Here is a 24,714-nt window from a genome sequence, read left to right as displayed (position 1 = left end):
TCAATTAATGTGTGTGTGTGTGTGTGTATTTATTTTCTCCTTGTATTTACTATATGTATCTGCAGAATCGAGTTATTAGCTCTTGGACCCCGCCTATCATATATATGTATTTTTCCTTTTTTTATATCTACTACATCTATTTCTCTCTAACACACACACACACACACACACACACCTCACTTCGCTGGAAGACAGAAGAGTTGGGGGGGGACATGATAACCACATTCAAGATTCTGAAGGGAATTGATAGGGTAGATAAAGACAGGCTATTTAACACAAGGGGAACACGTACAAGGGGACACAGGTGGAAACTAAGTGCCCAAATGAGCCACAGAGATATTAGAAAGAACTTTTTTAGTGTCAGAGTGGTGGACAAATGGAATGCATTAGGAAGAGATGTGGTGGAGGCTGACTCCATACACAGTTTCAAGTGTAGATATGATAGAGCCCGATAGGCTCAGGAATCTGTACACCTGTTGATTGACGGTTGAGAGGCGGGACCAAAGAGCCAGAGCTCAACCCCCGCAAACACAACTAGGTGAGTACAACTAGGTGAGTACACACACACACACACACACACACACACACACACACACACACACACACACACACACACACACACACACACACACACACACACACACACACACACACACACACACACACACACACACACACACACACACACACACAAACTGGAGGCCTACCGTCTAAACGGAGAGAGTTCGTTGGTTATAATCCTAATGGTCCCATATCGAATCTCAGTTGATGCAATAGCAAATCGACAGATATTCTTTAACCTGATTCGTCTGTTCACCGGCTCCCCTCCGACCGGGGAGCCAGTCGGCCGAGCGGACTTATCAAGTCCAGTGTCCTTCACTGGACACTGGACTTGTGATCGTGTGGTCCCGGGTTCGATTCCGGGCGCCGCCGAGAAACAATAGGCAGAGTTTCTTTCACCCTGTGCCCCTGCTACCTTGCAGTAAAACAGGTACCTGGGTGTTAGTCAGCTGTCACGGGCTGCTTCCTGGGGGTGGAGGCCTGGTCGAGGACCGGACCGCGGGGACACTAAAGCCCCGAAATCATCTCAAGAAGAACCTCAAGAGATAAGCACAAATGAATCCATCAATGGATCCATCTATCTATCTACTTATATCTGTCAATCCATCAATCTATCTTCCCATAAACCAACCATTTATCATTATATACATCTATCTATCCATTTATCCGTCCATCAACTCTTCTGTCTATCCATCCATCTACTCATATGTCTTTCCATCCATCAGATAGACGGATGCATCTATGCATCCGTCTATCCGTCAATGTATATATTTAGCAATCAATGTAAACATCCATCTATCTACTTATATAAATTTTCCTTTAATCCCTGTTTCACTTGCACCACTCCCCCCATTTTCTCCCTCTGCATCCCTGTTTCACCTGCACCACTCCCCCTGTTCCACCATCCCCATCCCTGTTTCACCTGCACCACTCCCCCTGTTCCGCCATCCCCATCCCTGTTTCACCTGCACCACTCCCCCTGTTCCCCATCCCCATCCCTGTTTCACTTGCACCACTCCCCCTATTCCCCCATCCCCATCCCTGTTTCACTTGCACCACTCCCCCTATTCCCCCATCCCCATTCCTGTTTCACTTGCACCACTCCCCCTGTTCCCCCATCCCCATCCCTGTTTCACTTGCACCACTCCCCCTCTTCCCCCATCCCCATCCCTGTTTCACTTGCACCACTCCCCCTGTTCCCCTATCCCCATCCCTGTTTCACCTGCACCACTCCCCCTGTTCCCCCATCCCCATCCCTGTTTCACCTGCACCACTCCCCCTGTTCCCCCATCCCCATCCCTGTTTCACCTGCACCACTCCCCCTGTTCCCCCATCCCTGTTTCACTTGCACCACTCCCCCTATTCCCCCATCCCCATTCCTGTTTCACATGTACAGCACCCCCTGTTCGCCCCTCTTCCTCCCTGTTTCACCTGCACCACTCCCCCTGTTCCCTCTTTTCATTCCACCTCTAAATCCCGTATCCTCCCCCCCCCCCCCACCACCACCTTTGCACCTCTTCCTTTAACTTAAATCAGGACCAATAAACTACTTTATGTGTTTAATTTAGGTTTTTTCTAAGTACGAAAAAGTCTTCAGCCATCTCAAGCATTATTTTACAATTAACTTTAATTAAATTGGTAAGGGGGGGTTGGGTGATAAGAATAATTAATAATTATTCCTAAATCCTTTAGCAAAAGTCAACACTGACCAACCTATGCCCGTTCCCTACCCCAGACCATTCCCTCTACAAATACATTAATTTAGTAATAATAAGCCTTAATAATATATTAATAAATAAATTTTAAAATAAATCTGTGTATGGCTGCAGCCTCCAGCATGTGGCGTCATTACATAGACAGACATTCTCTTTATATATATATATATATATATATATATATATATATATATATATATATATATATATATATATATATATATATATATATATATATATCAATTTACATAAATAAATATTCACTAATATATTCCTTTAAAATTGACACAATCGGATTAAGGCGTCCTGTACATACCAGTTGCATTGCTCCTGGCAGTATGGGTTCGAGTCACTTCTGGCATGTGAGTTTTCAGTTGCAAATAGTCCTGGGGACCATTAAGGCTTGTTTGCATGTGTATATATATATATATATATATATATATATATATATATATATATATATATATATATATATATATATATATATATATATATATATAAAAAAGGGGGTGGTAGGAGAAGTGAACACTCTTTCGTATTCAGAGTTAAATGTCAAGTTTTTCCCTGAGTGCTCTGTGTTCCCTTCTCTGAGGCTGTGGGTCCCTATAATTACACCAGTGGTGGTACCCCCCTATATATATATATATATTTAAAAAATCTGTCATATTTGTAAATTAAATAATAAATATTTTATTATTAAATTTAATTTATTTTTTATATTAATATAATTATTTAATAATTTAATAAAATAATAATTTATTAAAAAACATTAATTTGATTTATTTATTTAATAAAATTAAATAATAAATAATAAATTAAATATTGATATATACTTGTGTGTCCAGGAGGCCATCTGTGTCCCCTCAGATGGTCTCCCTTATCACAGTTTGTGTCTGTGTGTGAGTGTCCGGGCGAGTGTGTGTGAGTGTGAGTGTCCCTGTGAGTGTCCGGGTGCGTGTGTGTCCGGTTATACCTGTGGGTCCAGGAGGCCATCTGTGTCCCCTCAGATGGTCTCCCTTATCACAGTCTATGGGTGTGTGTGAGTGTGAGTGCCCCTGTGAGTGTTCGGGTGAGGGTGTGTGTGTGTGTGTGTGTCCGGGTTTATGTGAGGTTTGGTTCCAGGGAAACATCCTTCCCCTCCCCCCCTTCCCATATCTCCTCCCTTATTCCCACCGTGGGTTCGAATCCCAGGTGATTAGACCTGCTCTAGGTCCATGGATCCAAGGTATCCATCCGTGGGCCCAACGGATTTCACCCCTTCCCCACTTTCCAAGGGCCTGGTCAATTCCAGCTATCCAGGGAACCTGTCGAAACAGAGGCAGCTACAGGAGGGGACACACAAATATTTGTGCCCTGCAGTTACACACCCGTTCCGACAGACTCGATCGCAATCTATCCAGATGAGAACACGTTCTCTTCCGACTAGACCACGCTGGAGTCGCTGTATGTCTCAAATTTGGTTCCTTTATTTATAGTTAGTATTTTTGGTGAATTAATTGATTTGTTTTAATTTTTTATTGACTTAGGTAGAACGATTTGGGGAGTTGGGGGGAGGGGGGGTTGTGTGTAATGGATTGTCGAGATCGTGGTTGGTTAGTATTTATCTAGTTGTGTTCACCTAGTTGTGCTTGCGAGGGTTGAGCTCTACTCTTTCGGCCCGCCTCTCAACTGTCAATCAATCAATTATTACTAACTAATAAAAAACATTCCACACACACACACCCAGGAAGCAGCCCGTAACAGCTGTCTAACGCCCAGGTACATATTTACTGCTTGGTAACAGGGGCATCAGAATGATAGAAACTCTGCTGATTTCCGTTTGTTCCATCACCGGGGGATTGAATGAGCTAGGATTACGAGTCGAGAGCGACGTCCACTCAGCTATAAAGCCCCCTAGTTTGTGTATTGGTGCAAAAGATAATTTGGGAGAGGTTAAGGGAAAGGAATGATGTTTGGTGGCCTTGAAAGCTTTGGAGGGGAGGGGGGTTGGCAGTTATGAATTAAAATTGTTAATTATTTAAGATAGGATATATATGCAAAAGACGTTGCGAGATATAGTAAGAAAAGTGTTTCTGACTGAGGTTAGGTACTGTGTGATTGACTTCTATGTTAGGAAAAAGAACACTTATTACAAACTTAAATTATCTTTTGAAATGTTTCTTTTCAAATAGTTAAAAATTATTCTGTAAAAAACCTATGGTTGCCCTACCCAAAACAAACACACGTGAGCACAATTAGTCCACGGGATTCAGAGAGAGTGAGAGTGAACAGCGAAATAGTAACAAAAAATGTGACATTTAGGGGAAACTATGTCATTCAAACGTTAACCATATAAATTACAGTAACACTAACCGAGCGTCCACATACATATTCCAATCAATTTACATAAATAAACATTCACTAATATATTCCTTTAAAATGGACACACGCAGATAGTTGCAGTACACATGTCAGTTCAATTACTGGTACACATAAACACTCATAGCTGGACGTGTCTGTCCATCTTGACAATAGTAGACATGTAACAAAAAATGTGACAGTAATGGGAAACTATGTCATTCAAACGTATAAATGTTAACCATGTAAATTACAGGAACACTAATCGCGCGCACACGTTCATATGTCAATCAATTTACATAAATACACATTCACTAATGTGTACCTTTAAAATGGACACATACAGATAATTACCGTACACATGTCAGTTCAATTACAGGTACACATAAACACACATAGCTTCACGTGTCTGTCGGTCTTGCCAATAGTACACATGGATACGCACACAAAACAGTCCATTATCAATTAATGTGTGTGTGTGTGTGTATTTATTTTCTCCTTGTATTTACTATATGTATCTGCAGAATCGAGTTATTAGCTCTTGGACCCCGCCTATCATATATATGTATTTTTCCTTTTTTTATATCTACTACATCTATTTCTCTCTAACACACACACACACACACACACACCTCACTTCGCTGGAAGACAGAAGAGTTGGGGGGGGACATGATAACCACATTCAAGATTCTGAAGGGAATTGATAGGGTAGATAAAGACAGGCTATTTAACACAAGGGGAACACGTACAAGGGGACACAGGTGGAAACTAAGTGCCCAAATGAGCCACAGAGATATTAGAAAGAACTTTTTTAGTGTCAGAGTGGTGGACAAATGGAATGCATTAGGAAGAGATGTGGTGGAGGCTGACTCCATACACAGTTTCAAGTGTAGATATGATAGAGCCCGATAGGCTCAGGAATCTGTACACCTGTTGATTGACGGTTGAGAGGCGGGACCAAAGAGCCAGAGCTCAACCCCCGCAAACACAACTAGGTGAGTACAACTAGGTGAGTACACACACACACACACACACACACACACACACACACACACACACACACACACACACACACACACACACACACACACACACACACACACACACACACACACACACACACACAAACTGGAGGCCTACCGTCTAAACGGAGAGAGTTCGTTGGTTATAATCCTAATGGTCCCATATCGAATCTCAGTTGATGCAATAGCAAATCGACAGATATTCTTTAACCTGATTCGTCTGTTCACCGGCTCCCCTCCGACCGGGGAGCCAGTCGGCCGAGCGGACTTATCAAGTCCAGTGTCCTTCACTGGACACTGGACTTGTGATCGTGTGGTCCCGGGTTCGATTCCGGGCGCCGCCGAGAAACAATAGGCAGAGTTTCTTTCACCCTGTGCCCCTGTTATCCTTGCAGTAAAACAGGTACCTGGGTGTTAGTCAGCTGTCACGGGCTGCTTCCTGGGGGTGGAGGCCTGGTCGAGGACCGGACCGCGGGGACACTAAAGCCCCGAAATCATCTCAAGAAGAACCTCAAGAGATAAGCACAAATGAATCCATCAATGGATCCATCTATCTATCTACTTATATCTGTCAATCCATCAATCTATCTTCCCATAAACCAACCATTTATCATTATATACATCTATCTATCCATTTATCCGTCCATCAACTCTTCTGTCTATCCATCCATCTACTCATATGTCTTTCCATCCATCAGATAGACGGATGCATCTATGCATCCGTCTATCCGTCAATGTATATATTTAGCAATCAATGTAAACATCCATCTATCTACTTATATAAATTTTCCTTTAATCCCTGTTTCACTTGCACCACTCCCCCCATTTTCTCCCTCTGCATCCCTGTTTCACCTGCACCACTCCCCCTGTTCCACCATCCCCATCCCTGTTTCACCTGCACCACTCCCCCTGTTCCGCCATCCCCATCCCTGTTTCACCTGCACCACTCCCCCTGTTCCCCCATCCCCATCCCTGTTTCACTTGCACCACTCCCCCTATTCCCCCATCCCCATCCCTGTTTCACTTGCACCACTCCCCCTATTCCCCCATCCCCATTCCTGTTTCACTTGCACCACTCCCCCTGTTCCCCCATCCCCATCCCTGTTTCACTTGCACCACTCCCCCTCTTCCCCCAATCCCCATCCCTGTTTCACTTGCACCACTCCCCCTGTTCCCCTATCCCCATCCCTGTTTCACCTGCACCACTCCCCCTGTTCCCCCATCCCCATCCCTGTTTCACCTGCACCACTCCCCCTGTTCCCCCATCCCCATCCCTGTTTCACCTGCACCACTCCCCCTGTTCCCCCATCCCTGTTTCACTTGCACCACTCCCCCTATTCCCCCATCCCCATTCCTGTTTCACATGTACAGCACCCCCTGTTCGCCCCTCTTCCTCCCTGTTTCACCTGCACCACTCCCCCTGTTCCCTCTTTTCATTCCACCTCTAAATCCCGTATCCTCCCCCCCCCCCCCACCACCACCTTTGCACCTCTTCCTTTAACTTAAATCAGGACCAATAAACTACTTTATGTGTTTAATTTAGGTTTTTTCTAAGTACGAAAAAGTCTTCAGCCATCTCAAGCATTATTTTACAATTAACTTTAATTAAATTGGTAAGGGGGGGTTGGGTGATAAGAATAATTAATAATTATTCCTAAATCCTTTAGCAAAAGTCAACACTGACCAACCTATGCCCGTTCCCTACCCCAGACCATTCCCTCTACAAATACATTAATTTAGTAATAATAAGCCTTAATAATATATTAATAAATAAATTTTAAAATAAATCTGTGTATGGCTGCAGCCTCCAGCATGTGGCGTCATTACATAGACAGACATTCTCTTTATATATATATATATATATATATATATATATATATATATATATATATATATATATATATATATATATATATCAATTTACATAAATAAATATTCACTAATATATTCCTTTAAAATTGACACAATCGGATTAAGGCGTCCTGTACATACCAGTTGCATTGCTCCTGGCAGTATGGGTTCGAGTCACTTCTGGCATGTGAGTTTTCAGTTGCAAATAGTCCTGGGGACCATTAAGGCTTGTTTGCATGTGTATATATATATATATATATATATATATATATATATATATATATATATATATATATATATATATATATATATATATATATATATATATATAAAAAGGGGGTGGTAGGAGAAGTGAACACTCTTTCGTATTCAGAGTTAAATGTCAAGTTTTTCCCTGAGTGCTCTGTGTTCCCTTCTCTGAGGCTGTGGGTCCCTATAATTACACCAGTGGTGGTACCCCCCTATATATATATATATATTTAAAAAATCTGTCATATTTGTAAATTAAATAATAAATATTTTATTATTAAATTTAATTTATTTTTTATATTAATATAATTATTTAATAATTTAATAAAATAATAATTTATTAAAAAACATTAATTTGATTTATTTATTTAATAAAATTAAATAATAAATAATAAATTAAATATTGATATATACTTGTGTGTCCAGGAGGCCATCTGTGTCCCCTCAGATGGTCTCCCTTATCACAGTTTGTGTCTGTGTGTGAGTGTCCGGGCGAGTGTGTGTGAGTGTGAGTGTCCCTGTGAGTGTCCGGGTGCGTGTGTGTCCGGTTATACCTGTGGGTCCAGGAGGCCATCTGTGTCCCCTCAGATGGTCTCCCTTATCACAGTCTATGGGTGTGTGTGAGTGTGAGTGCCCCTGTGAGTGTTCGGGTGAGGGTGTGTGTGTGTGTGTGTGTCCGGGTTTATGTGAGGTTTGGTTCCAGGGAAACATCCTTCCCCTCCCCCCCTTCCCATATCTCCTCCCTTATTCCCACCGTGGGTTCGAATCCCAGGTGATTAGACCTGCTCTAGGTCCATGGATCCAAGGTATCCATCCGTGGGCCCAACGGATTTCACCCCTTCCCCACTTTCCAAGGGCCTGGTCAATTCCAGCTATCCAGGGAACCTGTCGAAACAGAGGCAGCTACAGGAGGGGACACACAAATATTTGTGCCCTGCAGTTACACACCCGTTCCGACAGACTCGATCGCAATCTATCCAGATGAGAACACGTTCTCTTCCGACTAGACCACGCTGGAGTCGCTGTATGTCTCAAATTTGGTTCCTTTATTTATAGTTAGTATTTTTGGTGAATTAATTGATTTGTTTTAATTTTTTATTGACTTAGGTAGAACGATTTGGGGAGTTGGGGGGAGGGGGGGTTGTGTGTAATGGATTGTCGAGATCGTGGTTGGTTAGTATTTATCTAGTTGTGTTCACCTAGTTGTGCTTGCGAGGGTTGAGCTCTACTCTTTCGGCCCGCCTCTCAACTGTCAATCAATCAATTATTACTAACTAATAAAAAACATTCCACACACACACACCCAGGAAGCAGCCCGTAACAGCTGTCTAACGCCCAGGTACATATTTACTGCTTGGTAACAGGGGCATCAGAATGATAGAAACTCTGCTGATTTCCGTTTGTTCCATCACCGGGGGATTGAATGAGCTAGGATTACGAGTCGAGAGCGACGTCCACTCAGCTATAAAGCCCCCTAGTTTGTGTATTGGTGCAAAAGATAATTTGGGAGAGGTTAAGGGAAAGGAATGATGTTTGGTGGCCTTGAAAGCTTTGGAGGGGAGGGGGGTTGGCAGTTATGAATTAAAATTGTTAATTATTTAAGATAGGATATATATGCAAAAGACGTTGCGAGATATAGTAAGAAAAGTGTTTATGACTGAAGTTAGGTACTGTGTGATTGACTTCTATGTTAGGAAAAAGAACACTTATTACAAACTTAAATTATCTTTTGAAATGTTTCTTTTCAAATAGTTAAAAATTATTCTGTAAAAAACCTATGGTTGCCCTACCCAAAACAAACACACGTGAGCACAATTAGTCCACGGGATTCAGAGAGAGTGAGAGTGAACAGCGAAATAGTAACAAAAAATGTGACATTTAGGGGAAACTATGTCATTCAAACGTTTAACCATATAAATTACAGTAACACTAACCGAGCGTCCACATACATATTCCAATCAATTTACATAAATAAACATTCACTAATATATTCCTTTAAAATGGACACACGCAGATAGTTGCAGTACACATGTCAGTTCAATTACTGGTACACATAAACACTCATAGCTGGACGTGTCTGTCCATCTTGACAATAGTAGACATGTAACAAAAAATGTGACAGTAATGGGAAACTATGTCATTCAAACGTATAAATGTTAACCATGTAAATTACAGGAACACTAATCGCGCGCACACGTTCATATGTCAATCAATTTACATAAATACACATTCACTAATGTGTACCTTTAAAATGGACACATACAGATAATTACCGTACACATGTCAGTTCAATTACAGGTACACATAAACACACATAGCTTCACGTGTCTGTCGGTCTTGCCAATAGTACACATGGATACGCACACAAAACAGTCCATTATCAATTAATGTGTGTGTGTGTATTTATTTTCTCCTTGTATTTACTATATGTATCTGCAGAATCGAGTTATTAGCTCTTGGACCCCGCCTATCATATATATGTATTTTTCCTTTTTTTATATCTACTACATCTATTTCTCTCTAACACACACACACACACACACACCTCACTTCGCTGGAAGACAGAAGAGTTGGGGGGGACATGATAACCACATTCAAGATTCTGAAGGGAATTGATAGGGTAGATAAAGACAGGCTATTTAACACAAGGGGAACACGTACAAGGGGACACAGGTGGAAACTAAGTGCCCAAATGAGCCACAGAGATATTAGAAAGAACTTTTTTAGTGTCAGAGTGGTGGACAAATGGAATGCATTAGGAAGAGATGTGGTGGAGGCTGACTCCATACACAGTTTCAAGTGTAGATATGATAGAGCCCGATAGGCTCAGGAATCTGTACACCTGTTGATTGACGGTTGAGAGGCGGGACCAAAGAGCCAGAGCTCAACCCCCGCAAACACAACTAGGTGAGTACAACTAGGTGAGTACACACACACACACACACACACACACACACACACACACACACACACACACACACACACACACACACACACACACACACACACACACACACACACACACACACACACACACACACACACACACAAACTGGAGGCCTACCGTCTAAACGGAGAGAGTTCGTTGGTTATAATCCTAATGGTCCCATATCGAATCTCAGTTGATGCAATAGCAAATCGACAGATATTCTTTAACCTGATTCGCCTGTTCACCGGCTCCCCTCCGACCGGGGAGCCAGTCGGCCGAGCGGACTTATCAAGTCCAGTGTCCTTCACTGGACACTGGACTTGTGATCGTGTGGTCCCGGGTTCGATTCCGGGCGCCGCCGAGAAACAATAGGCAGAGTTTCTTTCACCCTGTGCCCCTGTTACCTTGCAGTAAAACAGGTACCTGGGTGTTAGTCAGCTGTCACGGGCTGCTTCCTGGGGGTGGAGGCCTGGTCGAGGACCGGACCGCGGGGACACTAAAGCCCCGAAATCATCTCAAGAAGAACCTCAAGAGATAAGCACAAATGAATCCATCAATGGATCCATCTATCTATCTACTTATATCTGTCAATCCATCAATCTATCTTCCCATAAACCAACCATTTATCATTATATACATCTATCTATCCATTTATCCGTCCATCAACTCTTCTGTCTATCCATCCATCTACTCATATGTCTTTCCATCCATCAGATAGACGGATGCATCTATGCATCCGTCTATCCGTCAATGTATATATTTAGCAATCAATGTAAACATCCATCTATCTACTTATATAAATTTTCCTTTAATCCCTGTTTCACTTGCACCACTCCCCCCATTTTCTCCCTCTGCATCCCTGTTTCACCTGCACCACTCCCCCTGTTCCACCATCCCCATCCCTGTTTCACCTGCACCACTCCCCCTGTTCCGCCATCCCCATCCCTGTTTCACCTGCACCACTCCCCCTGTTCCCCCATCCCCATCCCTGTTTCACTTGCACCACTCCCCCTATTCCCCCATCCCCATCCCTGTTTCACTTGCACCACTCCCCCTATTCCCCCATCCCCATTCCTGTTTCACTTGCACCACTCCCCCTGTTCCCCCATCCCCATCCCTGTTTCACTTGCACCACTCCCCCTCTTCCCCCATCCCCATCCCTGTTTCACTTGCACCACTCCCCCTGTTCCCCTATCCCCATCCCTGTTTCACCTGCACCACTCCCCCTGTTCCCCCATCCCCATCCCTGTTTCACCTGCACCAGTCCCCCTGTTCCCCCATCCCCATCCCTGTTTCACCTGCACCACTCCCCCTGTTCCCCCATCCCTGTTTCACTTGCACCACTCCCCCTATTCCCCCATCCCCATTCCTGTTTCACATGTACAGCACCCCCTGTTCGCCCCTCTTCCTCCCTGTTTCACCTGCACTACTCCCCCTGTTCCCTCTTTTCATTCCACCTCTAAATCCCGTATCCTCCCCCCCCCCCACCACCACCTTTGCACCTCTTCCTTTAACTTAAATCAGGACCAATAAACTACTTTATGTGTTTAATTTAGGTTTTTTCTAAGTACGAAAAAGTCTTCAGCCATCTCAAGCATTATTTTACAATTAACTTTAATTAAATTGGTAAGGGGGGGTTGGGTGATAAGAATAATTAATAATTATTCCTAAATCCTTTAGCTAAAGTCAACACTGACCAACCTATGCCCGTTCCCTACCCCAGACCATTCCCTCTACAAATACATTAATTTAGTAATAATAAGCCTTAATAATATATTAATAAATAAATTTTAAAATAAATCTGTGTATGGCTGCAGCCTCCAGCATGTGGCGTCATTACATAGACAGACATTCTCTTTATATATATATATATATATATATATATATATATATATATATATATATATATATATATATATATATATATATATATCAATTTACATAAATAAATATTCACTAATATATTCCTTTAAAATTGACACAATCGGATTAAGGCGTCCTGTACATACCAGTTGCATTGCTCCTGGCAGTATGGGCTCGAGTCACTTCTGGCATGTGAGTTTTCAGTTGCATATAGTCCTGGGGACCATTAAGGCTTGTTTGCATGTATATATATATATATATATATATATATATATATATATATATATATATATATATATATATATATATATATATATATTTAAATATATATATATATATATATATATATATATATATATATATATATATATATATATATATATATATATATATATTTAAAAAATCTGTCATATTTGTAAATTAAATAATAAATATTTTATTATTAAATTTAATTTATTTTTTATATTAATATAATTATTTAATTATTTAATAAAATAATAATTTATTAAAAAACATTAATTTGATTTATTTATTTAATAAAATTAAATAATAAATAATAAATTAAATATTGATATATACTTGTGTGTCCAGGAGGCCATCTGTGTCCCCTCAGATGGTCTCCCTTATCACAGTTTGTGTCTGTGTGTGAGTGTCCGGGCGAGTGTGTGTGAGTGTGAGTGTCCCTGTGAGTGTCCGGGTGCGTGTGTGTCCGGTTATACCTGTGGGTCCAGGAGGCCATCTGTGTCCCCTCAGATGGTCTCCCTTATCACAGTCTATGGGTGTGTGTGAGTGTGAGTGCCCCTTTGAGTGTTCGGGTGAGGGTGTGTGTGTGTGTGTGTGTGTCCGGGTTTATGTGAGGTTTGGTTCCAGGGAAACATCCTTCCCCTCCCCCCCCCCCTTCCCATATCTCCTCCCTTATTCCCACCGTGGGTTCGAATCCCAGGTGATTAGACCTGCTCTAGGTCCATGGATCCAAGGTATCCATCCGTGGGCCCAACGGATTTCACCCCTTCCCCACTTTCCAAGGGCCTGGTCAATTCCAGCTATCCAGGGAACCTGTCGAAACAGAGGCAGCTACAGGAGGGGACACACAAATATTTGTGCCCTGCAGTTACACACCCGTTCCGACAGACTCGATCGCAATCTATCCAGATGAGAACACGTTCTCTTCCGACTAGATCACGCTGGAGTCGCTGTATGTTCAAATTTGGTTCCTTTATTTATAGTTAGTATTTTTGGTGAATTAATTGATTTGTTTTAATTTTTTATTGACTTAGGTAGAACGATTTGGGGAGTTGGAGGGAGGGGGGGTTGTGTGTAATGGATTGTCGAGATCGTGGTTGGTTAGTATTTATCTAGTTGTGTTCACCTAGTTGTGCTTGCGAGGGTTGAGCTCTACTCTTTCGGCCCGCCTCTCAACTGTCAATCAATCAATTATTACTAACTAATAAAAAACATTCCACACACACACACCCAGGAAGCAGCCCGTAACAGCTGTCTAACGCCCAGGTACATATTTACTGCTTGGTAACAGGGGCATCAGAATGATAGAAACTCTGCTGATTTCCGTTTGTTCCATCACCGGGGGATTGAATGAGCTAGGATTACGAGTCGAGAGCGACGTCCACTCAGCTATAAAGCCCCCTAGTTTGTGTATTGGTGCAAAAGATAATTTGGGAGAGGTTAAGGGAAAGGAATGATGTTTGGTGGCCTTGAAAGCTTTGGAGGGGAGGGGGGTTGGCAGTTATGAATTAAAATTGTTAATTATTTAAGATAGGATATATATGCAAAAGACGTTGCGAGATATAGTAAGAAAAGTGTTTCTGACTGAGGTTAGGTACTGTGTGATTGACTTCTATGTTAGGAAAAAGAACACTTATTACAAACTTAAATTATCTTTTGAAATGTTTCTTTTCAAATAGTTAAAAATTATTCTGTAAAAAACCTATGGTTGCCCTACCCAAAACAAACACACGTGAGCACAATTAGTCCACGGGATTCAGAGAGAGTGAGAGTGAACAGCGAAATAGTAACAAAAAATGTGACATTTAGGGGAAACTATGTCATTCAAACGTTAACCATATAAATTACAGTAACACTAACCGAGCGTCCACATACATATTCCAATCAATTTACATAAATAAACATTCACTAATATATTCCTTTAAAATGGACACACGCAGATAGTTGCAGTACACATGACAGTTCAATTACTGGTACACATAAACACTCATAGCTGGACGTGTCTGTCCATCTTGACAATAGTAGACATGTAACAAAAAATGTGACAGTAATGGGAAACTATGTCATTCAAACGTATAAATGTTAACCATGTAAATTACAGGAACACTAATCGCGCGCACACGTTCATATGTCAATCAATTTACATAAATACACATTCACTAATGTGTACCTTTAAAATGGACACATACAGATAATTACCTGTACACATGTCAGTTCAATTACAGGTACACATAAACACACATAGCTTCACGTGTCTGTCGGTCTTGCCAATAGTACACATGGATACGCACACAAAACAGTCCATTATCAATTAATGTGTGTGTGTGTATTTATTTTCTCCTTGTATTTACTATATGTATCTGCAGAATCGAGTTATTAGCTCTTGGACCCCGCCTATCATATATATGTATTTTTCCTTTTTTTATATCTACTACATCTATTTCTCTCTAACACACACACACACACACCTCACTTCGCTGGAAGACAGAAGAGTTGGGGGGGACATGATAACCACATTCAAGATTCTGAAGGGAATTGATAGGGTAGATAAAGACAGGCTATTTAACACAAGGGGAACACGTACAAGGGGACACAGGTGGAAACTAAGTGCCCAAATGAGCCACAGAGATATTAGAAAGAACTTTTTTAGTGTCAGAGTGGTGGACAAATGGAATGCATTAGGAAGAGATGTGGTGGAGGCTGACTCCATACACAGTTTCAAGTGTAGATATGATAGAGCCCGATAGGCTCAGGAATCTGTACACCTGTTGATTGACGGTTGAGAGGCGGGACCAAAGAGCCAGAGCTCAACCCCCGCAAACACAACTAGGTGAGTACAACTAGGTGAGTACACACACACACACACACACACACACACACACACACACACACACACACACACACACACAAACTCAACCCGTTCTCACACAAGACAGTACATATATGACTAGTGCTTAAAGTCAATATGTGGAATGTGATTTAGTACATATGTGATATATTCCCAGTTAACTTTTTTACCAAGGCTCAAACTCTTCCTCACGTACCAATTTACGTCTCACAGTACTCGTCCATCAACGTAGATAGCTGAATAGTCGTGATTGGTTCAATTATAACGAAAATTGTAGTTTTCAGGTCCCACATGGGTTGTGAAATTCACCTACTATTGTCCATGTTCTTATAATATTACAGATCAGGTACATCCTATTGAAGGCTCGTAGTTTTGTTTTGAGAAATATTAGTTGTTCTTAGTAAATTATAATAAGCACAATAAATTATTACATAGAATAAGTGCTTCACCAATCAATATTATATACTATAGTTTGTGCTTTAGAAATCTTTAAAGAATGTTTTGTAGGAACGCTAACAGAAAACGATGTTATGTTGGAATGTATATAGGGTAAACTACTGCAAACAGGATGGTATGGTGTGGATTATTGGAAACTATAGGATTAGGGTCCACTACCACCTGTTAGGTGGGTAAGGAGTCCAATAACACCCGCAGGATGAGTATGGGGGTCACATCCACCCACAGGAATGGTATGGGGATCACTTCCACCCCACAGGAAGGGTATGGGATCCAATACCATCCACTGGATGTGTATTGCGTCCACTACCACCGACAGGATGGGTATGGGCTCACAACCACCCACAGGATAGGTATGGGGTCCAATACCACCCACAGGATGAGTATGGGGTCCACTATAACCCACAGGATGGGTATGGGGCTCCAACCACCCACAGAATAAGTATGGGGTACAATAACACCCACTGGATATGTATGGCATCCATTGCCCCCACAGGATGACTATAGGGTACAGTATCGCCCACAGGATTAGTATATAGGGTTCACTGCCGCCCACAGAGTCGGTATGGAGTCCACCGCCACCCACAGGGTCGGTATGGGGTCCACTACCGCCCACTGGGTCGCTATGAAGTCAACTACCGTCCACAGGGTCGGTAGGGGTCCACTACCGCCCACAGGGTCGGCAGGGGGTCCACTGCCACCCACTGGGTCGGTAGGGGGTCCACTGCCGCCCACAGGATCGATAGGGGGTCCACTGCCGCCCACAGGGTCGATATGGGGGGGGTCCACTACCGCCCACAGGATCGATAGGGGGTCCACTGCCGCCCACAGGGTCGGTAGGGGGTCCACTGCCGCCCACACGTTCGGTAGGGGTCCACTGCCGCCCACAGGGTCGGTAGGGGGTCCACTGCCGCCCACAGGATCGATAGGGGGTCCACTGCCGCCCACAGGGTCGATAGGGGGTCCCTTACCGCCCACAGGGTCTCTATGAAGTCAACTACCGCCCATAGTGTTTGTATAGTGTCCACTATCGCCCATAGTGTTATTATGGGGTCCACTACCCCTCATAGGGTCGGTATGGGGGTCCATTACTACCCACAGGGTGTGTCTGGGGTCTATTTTGGCAATACTGCTTTTCCAATCTCATTTGTTGTTCAATGTAAAATATTTGTTGCTCGACTTGCAACAATTTATATATATATATATATAGTATAGTGCCTTTGCAATAATGTACCAATGTGTGTATTTTCATAACTCGTTTTAAATTGTTGAAAAATAAATAACTACATTGTGAATGCAAGTCAATGTTTACATGCTAAATCAGAGTTGCCAGATTCCGCTTAAAATAGCAAATTGTGCTTATTTTCAAAGCTTGAGAATTTAGCTTTAAAGTAGTTAAAAAACTACGAATTTCGCAATTTGCTATGTACTTTAGTGTACTATTTTAAAATAAGGTTGGTTTTTAAGCTGCAAGTCATATGAATCTCAAAAAAGTATATTATTAACAATCTTATCTCCATAGTTCACTAGTTTCTGTAAATCAGATCTGGTAACTGTAGGCCAAGTACTGGTAGACTCAAGACACAATGTGTGTTGAAGCTATTCTCTTTGAAGAAGTCATCTCGACAGGATCTTCCAGCTCCAGCTATAAAACTTCACCAAACATGGATCTACCTAGTACATCAAATGGTAAGGAATTACTAAACTGTAGTAAACTGAATCTGACACTGTCATATATATATATATATATATATATGTATGTGTGTATGTATGTATGTATGTATGTATGTATGTATGTATGTATGTATGTATGTATATATATATATATATATATATGTTGTACCTAGTAGCCAGAACGTCGTACTCGGCTTACTATGCAAGGCCCGATTTGCATAATAAGCCAAGTTTTCCTGACAGTATATTTTCTCTAATTTGTTTTCTGATGAAATGATAAAGCTACCCATTTCATTATGTATGAGGTCAATTTTTTTTATTGGAGTTAAAATTAACGTAGATATATGGCCGAACCTAACCAACCCTACCTAACCTAACCTAACCTATATTTATAGGTTAGGTTAGGTTAGGTAGCCGAAAAAGTTAGGTTAGGTTAGCTTAGGTAGGTTAGGTAGTCGAAAAACAATTAATTCATAAAAACTTGGCTTATTAGGCAAATCGGGCCTTGCATAGTAGGCTGAGAAGTGCGTTCGGGCTACTAGGTACGACATATATATATATATATATATATATATATATATATATATATATATATATATATATATATATATATATATATATATATATGAGGGGTACCACCTCTGGTGCAAGTGTAGGGACCCATAGCCTCGGAGAAGAAAATAAAGAGTACTCAGAGAAGACCTTGTGGATCCTCACTGAACACTTTCATATTTTCTTCTCCTACCACCCTTATTCTTTTGGTATGTGTGTATATTTATCTAACTTTATTTGAAAACGTCATTACACAAAAAAAGTTACAATATTGATTATATATATATATATATATATATATATATATATGTCGTACCTAGTAGCCAGAACGCACTTCTCAGCCTACTATGCAAGGCCCGATTTGCCTAATGAGCCAAGTTTTCCTGAATTAATATATTTTCTCTAATTTTTTTCTTATGAAATGATAAAGCTACCCACTTCATTATGTATGAGGTCATTTTTTTTTTATTGGAGTTAAAATTAACGTAGATATATGACAGAACCTAACCAACCCTACCTAACCTAACCTAGCCTATCTTTATAGGTTAGGTTAGGTTAGGTAGCCGAAAAAGTTAGGTTAGGTTAGGTTAGGTAGGTTAGGTCGTCGAAAAACAATTAGTTCATGAAAACTTGGCGTATTAGGCAAATCGGGCCTTGCATAGTAGGCTGAGAAGTGCGTTCTGGCTATTAGGTACGACATATATATATATATATATATATATATATATATATATATATATATATATATATATATATATGTCGTACCTAGTAGCCAGAACTCTCTTCTCAGCCTACTATTCAAGGCCCGATTTGCCTAATAAGCCAAGTTTTCCTGAATTAATATATTTACTATAGTTTTTTTCTTATGAAATGATAAAGCAACCCTTTTCTCTATGTATGAGGTCAATTTTTTTTTATTGGAGTTAAAATTAACGTAGATATATGACCGAACCTAACCAACCCTACCTAACCTAACCTAACCTATATTTATAGGTAAGGTTAGGTTAGGTTGCCAAAAAAAGCTAGGTTAGGTTAGGTTAGGTAGGTTAGGTAGACGAAAAAACATTAATTCATGAAAACTTGGCTTATTAGGCAAATCGGGCCTTGAATAGTAGGCTGAGAAGTGCGTTCTGGCTATTAGGTACGACATATATATATATATATATATATATATATATATATAATTTTTTTTTCTTCCAATAATATAGTATTCGCTTGAAATTAACAGCCTGGTCAATCAGGCTGTTGGATTCAACTCCTCTCAGTTTTGTTATACGAGTTACAGCATGGTTAATCACATCCAAAATTAAAGTTATTTCCAGATGCAGTCCTAAAATTTTTAACATTGCTCTCACTAGTGTTAATGTAGATTATTTCATAATTTAAATAATATATTTAATTACTGTAGTACATTTTAACAACAATTTAACTTATAATTTTTGCAGCATAGGTCATTTGAATATAAGTATTTTATTAGAAACTATTTCCTTCAGGTCTTCAGGGAAAATTCTTGAGGAGATGCACAAACTGCAAACAATGTGTGCATGTCCGAAGCAATGTTTGCAAGTTCTGCCAGTGTGACTTCCGAAACAGTAGAGAATTAATGAAGAAAGAAGAGGAAGCCCGTTTTCTACTTAAAGGCAAGAAGGCTTTAGAACGAAATACAGCAAGCCGGGTTCTACGAAGGATTGAAAATCAGGTATTGAAGTTTGTCTACATCTGTTGTATTCATTTGTATTCTTCTTATGCTGAACTTGCTTGATAAGGTATAGAATCAACATGAATAATGCTGTACAGTACTTACATACTATTTGTTTATTTATTTATATACAAGATAGCACACTGGGATTATGAGAGTACATAGAATTGATGTTTTTACATTCTTGTAAAGCCACTAGCACACATAGTGTTTTGGGCAGGTCCTTAATCTAACAGATAATTTTAAATAGGCAATTTAAAGCTTAAATGGAAAAAATTGGCTGGTACATTGTAAGAAAGTATCACAAAGATTACTATGTACATTAAAGTAAAATTTGAGGGTTATCAACATATAAATTGTAGCATAATTTGAGGAATATTTCAAGGTATAATATAGTAAGATATGCATTCAATATAACAATCATGATATAAGGTGATAGCAATGATTACAATGGAAAAGTTGTATGGTTTAGGCACATATATTCTGGCATTGGATTTCATAAGATACAGTGCGAGTTTAATACACTAGTTAGGAAACTATCAAGAAAAAATTTAGGTACTTTTTGGTTTTATTTTTTAAAATGGCAGAAGTTGGACAGTTTTTAAATTTGTTAGCAAGTTAGTTCCATAGACAAGGTCCCTTTATTTGCATAGAGTATTTACACAGAATAACTTTGACTCTGGGGATATCAAAGATATTTATTTCTGGTATTGTGATTCTATTATGGGTTCTATTGCACATGCCCAGCTATGCTTCAAACATTTATTTTGTTGCATTTTCCCAGATAGTGTTATTGTTTAAATATTATTTGCTTTTCAGCTAACATATCTGCGTGGCTGTGGGTATGAATCAATCGTTATCTATTACAAGAAAGGACCAGCACGACAAGAAGAGGACAAGAAGATCTTCACCACTAACTTCTTTTTGTGTAAGTAGTTCACATAATATATAAATATATCACCACCTATTATTTTCTCTCATATATATATATATATATATACATATGTATATATATATATATATATATATACATATGTATATATATATATATGTCGTACCTAATAGCCAGAACGCACTTCTCAGCCTACTATTCAAGGCCCGATTTGCCTAATAAGCCAAGTTTTCCTGAATTAATATATTTTTTCTAATTTTTTTCCTATGAAATGATAAAGCTACCCAATTCATTACGTATGAGGTCAATTTTTTTTATTGGAGTTAAAATTAACGTAGATATATGACCGAACCTAACCAACCCTACCTAACCTAACCTAACCTATCTCTATCGGTTAGGTTAGGTTAGGTAGCAGAAAAAGTTAGGTTAGGTTAGGTTAGGTAGGTTAGGTAGTCGAAAAAACATTAATTCATGAAAACTTGGCTTATTATGCAAATTGGGCCATGCATAGTTGGCTGAGAAGTGCGTTCTGGCTATTAGGTACGACATATATATATATATATATATATATATATATATATATGTATATATATATATATATGTATATATATATATATATATATATATATATATATATATATATATATATATATATATATATATATATATATATATATATATATATATATATATAATTTCAATTCAATCATCTCTGTCGTTGATGTATATGGCAAAAAGTGTGTGGCCCAATACAGCACTATGTCTTAACGTAATGGGTCCAAGGGCCCATAAGGTCTCGACAGCATTAAGGGCCCTTTAGCAAACCAGTGTGCTGGTGCCCCTATGACACCCATGACGTCTTTGTATCATTTCAAGTTTGTACATGTACTTCTTAAGATATGGGCACCATACAACTGCTGCATATTCTAGCTTTTGTCTAAAAAAATCATGAACAATTTATTTATTATTTATCCATGAATGCCAGAACTAAACCCTGTGGTACTCCACTCGTGACATTTCTCCAGTCCAATACATTGCCTCTGATTACTGCCCTCATTTTTCTATCAGTTTGAAATTTTTTAATCCATGTTAGAAGCTTACCTGTCACCCCTCCAATATGTTCCAGTTTCCAGAACAAACTCTTATGTGGAATTCTATTGAATGCCTCTTTTAGGTCCAGATAGATGCAGTCAACCCAACCATATCTTTCCTGTAAAATTTCTGCGGCTCGATCATAGTAACTGATTAAATTTGTTACACAGGATCTTCCATTTCAAAATTTTTTATTTTTTATTTTTATTTTTTATTCCAGCACGCACAAGGAAGCTTGATGCAGATAAACTTACATTAGGATCAGAAGGTGATAGCGATAATGCCCTGGAAAAAAATCCTGACGAGCTACAAGTGCAGCAGGTGCATAAAGTCCAAAAGGTACCGCAGGTGCAAGAAATTCAACAATTACAAAAAGTTCCGCAGGTGGAACATTTACAAAAAGTTCCGCCGGTGCAACAAGGGCTACCATTAGCAATCCTTCAGAAACAGCAAGAAGTACAAGTAGTAAAATTTGAACCACAGGGAACTACACCAGGAAAACAGTGTAGTAACAACGGAATGGGAATTTTAAAATACCTGAGGAAACAGGTAAAAAAGGACAAACAATAGAAATGGTTCCTTACACATTATTTGGTAGTTTATAGGTATTTTACTTATAATACTTTATATTATGTCTACAGTTTATAATTTAGTTTACAGTTAATTTACTTTTCAACTTCCATATCTTACATGAAGGATTTTTACTGTTTTTCATTTTTAAAACCTTATTAGTATCATTTATAGTTTAGTGTCAATTCACTTATAATACAATATATGGAATAATTTACTAAATTCATTTAACTATAATAAATTTAAATAAACATTTTTACCCCAGGATGAGTTTCAGTCACCCTACCCAAAAAATTAATGTTTCTTTATTACTAATCTTGTGAGAGGTAGCTTATTGTGCAGCCCATACTCATTCTGTGAGTGTTAGTTTATTGTGCACCCCATAGTCATCATGTCACCCAAGCCTGCTGCAGCTGCACCTGAGGGGTGGTGTAGGGAACCATTAGTGTACTATTATGATTTGAGAGAGAGAATGCTCTGTGGACAGAGCATCAATATGGCTTAAGGCATTGAGCTTTGCCTCAAGATGAAGCTTGGGCTGATCTCTGATTTGCTTCTTGGGAGTCTTCATTTACGTGCACCCCATACTCAACCACTTTGTAGTAATTAATTGTGCAACCCATACTCATCCTGTTACCAGTAGTTTGTGCAACCCATACTTATCCTGTGATCCCTATCCCTCTACTTCAAGTCCCTCAAGGGGCGCACGAATTCAGTTTGGCATACTGCATCCTGCCTTCCCATCCCTAGCTACTGACCCATCACAATATTTTATTTTATTTTATTTATATATATACAAGTAGGTACATTGGGGTTGTGAGAATACATTGAATAGTACAGTATTTACAATCTTGTAAAGCCACTAGTATGCGCAGCGTTTCAGGCAGGTCCTTAATCTAACAGATAATTTTAAGTAGGTAATTTCTATCAGAATTGATAAATGATAATAAATACATTGTTTACATACATACATTACAAATACATACATATAAGCTCAAAAGCTTCATTGAAGGTTGTAACAGAACCCATGAGCACCACACCAGAAAAAAATACAGTTTTGATATTCCAAGAATACGACTTAATCAAACTAGAAATGCTCTACAAATCAAGGGACCCAGAATGTGGAATGATCTTCCCAACCATGTTAAAGACTGTACCTCTCTCAACCAGTTTAAGATAAAAACTAAACACTACCTAATAAATTCACTAACCTACCTTACCCCTCTATTGTCAACCCATGTCTGTTATTTTTTTTTTTTTTTAATCAACACTGTTTGTCAACCTATTGTATTTGTGCTGCTTTTTCAGTCATGTTCCCTCTTTTTTTTATCTTTATTTGTATTTGTTCTCAACACATTTTATTCTTTATGCTCAATTAGTATTAAGTTCTAGATATTAATGTTTTTCCTGCCCGAAACGCGTTGCGTAATAGTGGCTTTAGGCATTGTATGTACTAGCTCTATCTATATATCGATCCATTAATGTAACATTACTTGTATGTATGTACCTTACCTGAATAAACATATTTATTTATTTATTTATTTATTTATACAAGTTTAACTCTGGGGATATCAAAGAGATATTTATTTCTGGTGTGGTGATAATGGGTCCTATTACATCTGTCCAGGAAGAGTTTCAGAGCAGGATTTGCATTTAAGAACAGGGTTTTGTAAATGTAGTTGACACAAGAGAATTTATGGAGTGAGATTATGTTTAGCATGTTTAGGGAGTTAAACAAGGGGGCTGTGTGTTGTCTGAAAGCAGAATTTGATATTATTCTGATAGCAGATTTTTGCTGGGTGATGATGGACTTGAGGTGGTTTGCAGTGGTTTGCAGTGGTTGAACCCCATGCACAGATACCATAGTTGAGATAGGGATAGATTAGTGTATAATATAGAGAGATGAGAGCAGGGTTAGGTACATAATATCTGATTTTGGAGAGTATACCAACTGTTTTAGAGACTTTCTTAGTTATGTATTGTATGTGGGTACTGAAGTTGAGTCTCTTGTCTAAGAATAGACCAAGAAACTTTCCATCATTGTTATTGCTAATGTTTACATTGTCATCTGAAGCTGAATTGCATTTGTAGATTTGCTTCCAAATAAGATGTAGTAGGTCTTTTCTATGTTAAGTGTTAGTTTGTTGGTTGACATCCATAA

The 24,714-nt window shown here is 39.5% G+C and overlaps 1 protein-coding gene across 1 annotated transcript; it reads left to right on the top strand.

The window, feature by feature from the left end:
• The first annotated feature begins 17,615 nt into the window (after positions 1-17,615).
• LOC138371989 (uncharacterized) lies at positions 17,616-22,817 on the top strand. Its single transcript, XM_069337015.1, has 4 exons — positions 17,616-17,763; positions 19,794-19,999; positions 20,819-20,927; positions 22,204-22,817. Exons 1-4 carry the CDS (start codon positions 17,661-17,663, stop codon positions 22,551-22,553), a joined length of 768 nt encoding a protein of 255 aa, XP_069193116.1. The 5' UTR covers positions 17,616-17,660; the 3' UTR covers positions 22,554-22,817.
• The last annotated feature ends 1,897 nt before the right edge of the window (positions 22,818-24,714 follow it).

The sequence above is a fragment of the Procambarus clarkii genome, chromosome 37 (genome assembly GCF_040958095.1).
Source record: "Procambarus clarkii isolate CNS0578487 chromosome 37, FALCON_Pclarkii_2.0, whole genome shotgun sequence".
NCBI lineage: Eukaryota > Metazoa > Arthropoda > Malacostraca > Decapoda > Cambaridae > Procambarus > Procambarus clarkii.
Note: the sequence above shows the minus strand (reverse complement) of the source record. Positions and strands in the feature narration are given on the sequence as shown.